The 6,000-nt window shown below is 42.3% G+C and overlaps 1 protein-coding gene across 1 annotated transcript; it reads left to right on the forward strand.

The window, feature by feature from the left end:
* Positions 1-3,721: 3,721 nt before the first annotated feature.
* LOC135707297 (uncharacterized) lies at positions 3,722-4,372 on the forward strand. Its single transcript, XM_065229100.1, has one exon. The coding sequence runs from the start codon at positions 3,722-3,724 to the stop codon at positions 4,370-4,372; it is 651 nt and encodes a 216-aa protein (XP_065085172.1).
* Positions 4,373-6,000: the final 1,628 nt, after the last annotated feature.

Raw genomic sequence — 6,000 nt, forward strand, 5'->3', positions numbered from 1 at the left:
ATTCTCCGCGTTAAGGGCAGGAATCTCCTTTCTCACTACTTCAAATCTAGGGGTCTTTGACTGTCCGGTTTCGGTTCCTCCAAATTTCCACATTCCGGACAGAGGGACGACGTTGCTTGTCCGAACCTAAGTAGACATTGAGCGACAGCATACCGTTTTACATTCGGTTCTAGAGCGTTTGACCAAGGATGGAGCCTAGTGGAACTCCCGCCGTGATCCAAATCGATCTCTGACCCATGTCTATCTCGTAGACCATTTCTCGGTTCTGGAAATAACTCACCAGAATGCTATACAGGATGTCAGATACTTTAATTCTGTGCAGCGCTTCGGTGATGGCATCTCAGTAAGCCTCATTGAATGCGTTCTTGACGTCTATTGTTGTCACAGTCCACCCCTCCGTTTCTGATAGGACGATTTCTCAGCGCTCTCGATCCGAATTGCATCCACCGTAGATCTCCCTTTCCGGAATGCGAACTGCATTTTCGACAATCACTCTCCATACATTTTTCAGCCTGTTCTGGATAATCCTTTCCTTTTTGGCAACAGTACTGAGTCTTTCATCTTTGTGGGAAGTGACCAGAAGCCGCTAGATGATCCGCCTCCGTATTACCACGAATGCCGCTGTGACCCGGAATCCATACAAATCCGTAAACATGGCAATCGGATTGTTTAAGGGAGTGGTAGCAGCAATAAAAGCAAAGACCGCATCTGCCGAGAATATAGTGTACTGGTCTGGAAGTCGATGAAGTACGTACATTTGGGGGCCCGTGATGCCCATGTCAACCCCTTCACGGGAAACCGATCCATCGGAGTAACGGATAGTGTGGTTGCAGTATCTGGTTCTTAGGAGTTCCGCGACGGATCTCACGAGTGCCGTACCCGAGCAGGAGAAAATTACTAATGAATACCTACTTCTGATCTAATACCAAAATTTGGTTTTGACCAGCATGACATAAGAGGTAAAATACCTAAGAATAATACCAAAAAAATACATGCAAAATACTTTGTAAATACCAAAAATTGATATTTGGATACTAAAAGAATACCTGGGTGGTATTGTTTTGGTATTGCATTTTCGTAATTTGGTATTGGAATGGTATTGTGGGAACATATTTTGGTATTATGTTTTGGTATTTTACCTCTTATGTCAGGCTCATCCATACCAATTTAAGGTATCGAGATATTCGTTCCTGCTAGGGTAGAGTTGGATCCTGCCTTGAACTTCTTCTTTATTGCCAAGTCGATAATGGGCCCGAGTAGATTCCAATCTCTGGCTCCACACCAATGTATGCTAGACACCGAGGGGAGCTCCAGATTGGCAATGGATGAAAGGAGTTGTTTAACCTTGGTAAGGAGGAAAACTCCTTCATCTGAGCCAGCTGCCTTCTCCTCGAAGCTAATTGATCGGTTGCAGATGGCCTGAGTAACTAGAAGGTTGAATGGTAGTACTCCACTTTCGACGCAAGCTGCAATTGCAGGTGTGGATGGTAGTAGGCCGGATTGATGGTATATAGAGACTAGTTTTGTAATAAGTTGTTCGCGAGCGAGACAGGTAACTTCGATTCCATAAAGGAGACGTGATTCCAAAATTGCTCTAGCAACTCGAAGCCGAATGGGTAAGTTACTGTCTGGGTATTGACCTGCGATGGATCGTAGCAGATTAAGACGTGTCTTGCAGGAGTTCCTGACTTCGTCAAAGTGGGCAGAAAAGGTCAAATGTCGGTCAATTCGAACTCCGAGGATACGGGCTGACCTCCTGATGGGAATAGCTGTACCATTGATACAGATGGGAGTGTAACCCGAGCAGGAACGAATATCTCGATACCTCAAATTGGTATGGATGAGCATGACATAAGAGGTAAAATACCAAAACATAATACCAAAAAAATGTTCCCACAATACCATTCCAATACCAAATTATGATAATGCAATACCAAAACAATACTACACAGGTATTATTTTGGTATCCAAATATCAATTTTCGATATTTACAAAGTATTTTGCATGCAAGTTTTTGGTATTACTATTTGGTACTTTACCTGTTATGTAATGCTGGTCAATACCAACTTTTGGTATCAGGTCAGAATTAGGTATTCATAAGTTATTTTCTCCTGCTCGGGTAAGGACGGCATGATGGTGAGAGCAGATGTGCACTAGTGTGCATTTTTTACGGCTGAGAGGTGGAAGCCAGCCAGTGATGTCTAAAGGGAGACTGCTCTTGTGGCAGCGCCCATCTTTCTACGTAGTGCCTTTATGGGATCAGGAGGATAATGCCGTCAGCGTACACAAAGATGTAAATTTTCTTAGGAAGGTTAACGAAAACACCATTCAAACAATTTTTTTTGTATTTTACCACTTATGTCATGCTTATTCATACCAATTTAAGGTATCGAGATATTCGTTCCTGCTCGGGTTTCTTCACCTTCAATCCTTCCCAAACAGGAACGAATATATCGATACCTTAAATTAGTATGTATGAGAGGTAAAATACAAAAAAAAAAAAAAATACCAAAAAAATGTTCCCAATATACAATTTCATTACAAAATTATGCAAATGCAAAACCAAAATAATACCACGCAGGTATTCTTTTGGTATACAAATACCAATTTTAGTTATTTACAAAGTATTTTGCATGCATTTTTTTGGTATTAATCTTTGATATTTCACCCCTTATGTCAGGCTGATCAGCACTAAATTTTGGAATCAGGTCAGAATTAGGTATTCATTAGTTATTTTCTCCTGCTCGGGTTTTGCCACTGCTACGAGATCCTCGCTGAAGACTTGTACTTCAGCGTTGTCGCCCTCTGCCTAATGCTATTCTAACAATTTTGGAGATTTTGGAGTTCTACAGACAGAATGTAGTCTTGAATAATGTCCTGCAAATCTGTATGAGTCAATGATGCTCAAGCAAGCCTCTTAATAACATGCGCATCATCAACATCACATAAATACATATTGAATTTCTACAGATCCAATGAAGTTTTGCAAATCTTTATAAGTTCAAGAAGCTCAAGATAGCCTTTTGACAAAATGCACACCATTGAATGGTTTCAATAAGGTACTTTTATTTTTTATCACAGTCACAAAAGTTTTACCACTAGAGTGGTATTTATAGTCAACCGCTCTTTATAGTCAACCGGTTGGATGAGCTGGTCGAGAATCTGCACAATCCGTTCAAAACCTTCCACTAGGATGTGCAAGTCAGCTCCGATCAATTCTCAAGCGTCTAGGGGACGCTGCGTTGCCTGTTCTTCGGATCACCTTCTCCATCATTGCAATGAATTCCAGGGGATGGCAGTATCGGACAGGGATGGTCTCGTAAAATCCAATGGACTCTGTCGGAACTGCTTCAGGACAGGACATCAAGCCAAGGACTGTCATTCAAAATACTCCTGTAGGAACTGCAAGGGACGTCACCATACTTTAGTATGCTTCAAGCAGAGGAAGGAATAGGAAACCAAGGTTGCTGCAGTTGCTGGGGGCAGCAAATCGTTCACTTCTGAGGACCAACAAGAGCTCATCCGATACGCAAGTGGCTAACGGACGCTGCAGTTTCCGTGGCTGCCACACGGAAACTGCAATGTCCGCTGCAGCTCACCAAAGACCTACCCAGGTGCTTTTCGCAACAGTAGTTGTGGTTATCGAGGACGACGTTGGAAATCGTCATCCAGCTCGCGCTCTACTGGACTCGGGATCCGAAAGCAATTTAATTACGGAGCGATGAGTCAGCGGTTACAGGTTGCTCGAAATCGGGTGGATATTTCGGTAGCCGGGATTGGTCAAGCGGCTACAAGGTTTCGGCAAAGGATTCGAGCGGTACTGCGGTCACGAGTTTCTGACTTCTCTCGTGAATTGAACTATCTGGTTCTTCCAAAAGTTACGGTAAATCTTCCAACAGCCACCGTCAATACGGATACGTGGACTCTACCAAGTGGGATTCAACTGGCGGATCCTACATTCTTCGAACCGACCGTAGTGGATCTCGTGCTAGGTATCGAATGCTTTTTCGACTTTTTCGAAATCGGACGGAGAATTTCCCTGGGGGAACATCTTCCAACCCTAAACGAATCCGTGTTTGGATGGATAATTAGTGGTGGCAGTTCAGAACCAAATCGCTCTCTGCATATCAGTTGCAACATATCATCACTAGTTGGCCTGGATGAGTTAATTTCTCGCTTCTGGTTCTGCGAGGAGGTTGAGTCAGGCAAGGTTATCTCGCTAGAAGAAAAACAGTGTGAAGATTATTATGTCAACACGGTTCAACGAGGTTCGGATGGTGGGTACACCGTCTCACTGCCGAAGGTTGAAGATGCCATTTCACTGTTGGGCGAGTCTCAGGACATCGCATACCGGCGTCTCCAAGGAACGTAAGCAATACAACGCTTTCATGGAGGAATACGTCAAGCTTGGCCACATGCGGGAGGTGGATGAAACTGAACTGGTGGTAAAACGGTGCTATCTTTCACACCACCCAGTGCTCAAGGAGGCAAAGTTTCACCACAAGAGTGGTATTGTGTCCTTCCTGGCTTGTCTGTGATGAAATTTGAACTCGTGACTTTGGCGTGAGAGATAGTAATGTTAAACACTATGCTGGTCTCCCACAAGATATTTAATATTCCTCAATGTATTCTAGGGATAAGATCTTGAAGTTCTACAGGCTTGAATAATGTCTTGAAAATCTTTATGAGTCCGTGAAGCTCAAAATAGCCTTTTGAGAGCAGAAATATCATGGAATAGTGTCAATAATATATTTGATGCGGTCCACATCGAGCTTTCTTGCCGTGTGGATCTAATTGATTTTTGCTGAAAGAAGTGCTACTGCTACCTAACGCTACAAAAAAATTAAGCAGCACTTTCCAGTGCAAAACATTACCTGCATATTTTCGTCCTTCTTCTTTTCGTATTCCTCTTCAATCTTTGATTGAAACCCTACCCAATGGAAATTCTGCTTGAATATCGGTTTAGACAACTTCTCTTCGATCCTTCGGATTCTTTTAGCAATCTGTTTGGAAGTCGATTCGGAGAAACGCAAAAGAAAAGGGGAATCTCTTGATCTCCCTTCTGATGAAAGTAATTTGAGAAATCAATTGAATGATGAATGATCCATCATCCAGAAAAATTCTTGAAAACTTCCCTGGCTTAATGCCAAGAAGGAAAAGTCCTCCCTATTGTGGTAGCCACTTCCAATTTCCATGCTCTTTGCGCGGCACTTTTGAACCTCGTTAAATTCAAGTTTTCACTGCAAATTGGTCGGGGCGTATTGTATTGGCTGAAACCTTAGACTGAACGTGTGTTCAAGGTTATCTTGTAAGGTCTGCCCAGTGGTGAATCCCTGGATTAGATCAAAAATAAACTGGCAAAATTACTTGGAGTTGTGCCAGTCAGTAATCAAAATGAAAATGAAATCCCGTCCTGGCAATTCGCGCAACGGGATTTATAATGATTTTTATTCAGTACACATCAAATCTAGTGAACTAAACAACCTTAAGGCCTTGGAAAAAGCTAGCCTTATGCTCCATGTCCAAGTGAAGTGGGAACACTTCAGGAAGACTGGAGAAAATTTCCAAAACCTCACCCAGTGCCGTAAGTGCCAGGGATGGGGCCACGGAACAAAAAATTGCTACATGCCAGCTAAAAGCATGAATAAAAAGGTACAAGTTCCTCTGATGTTAACAACGGTCAGTGAGGAACAAATTCTACAGTCGTACCCGGAGGTACAAATATCACTCCTGCTTCAAATTCTTCATCTATACCTGCTCCCCTCGCTGCTAGCAATGTTCATCTAGTAAATCCTATGCTGCTATTGCAGTGGGTACAAATCAAAATACTATGAGCCAACGTAATTCTATCGGAAATTTTGACAATTTTGACTTAGGAAGCATTACTGATCCTAAAATGGAATTTTTACAGAAATCATTAATTTACATGATTACTGATATGCTAAAAACTAACTCCATGTTTGATGCTATTCAAACTGAAATAAAATTTGCGAATAATAT

The sequence above is a fragment of the Ochlerotatus camptorhynchus genome, unplaced genomic scaffold (assembly GCF_037179485.1).
Source record: "Ochlerotatus camptorhynchus isolate MF236.1 unplaced genomic scaffold, CSIRO-AGI_Acam_v1.1 ptg000307l, whole genome shotgun sequence".
Classification (NCBI taxonomy): Eukaryota; Metazoa; Arthropoda; class Insecta; order Diptera; family Culicidae; genus Ochlerotatus; species Ochlerotatus camptorhynchus.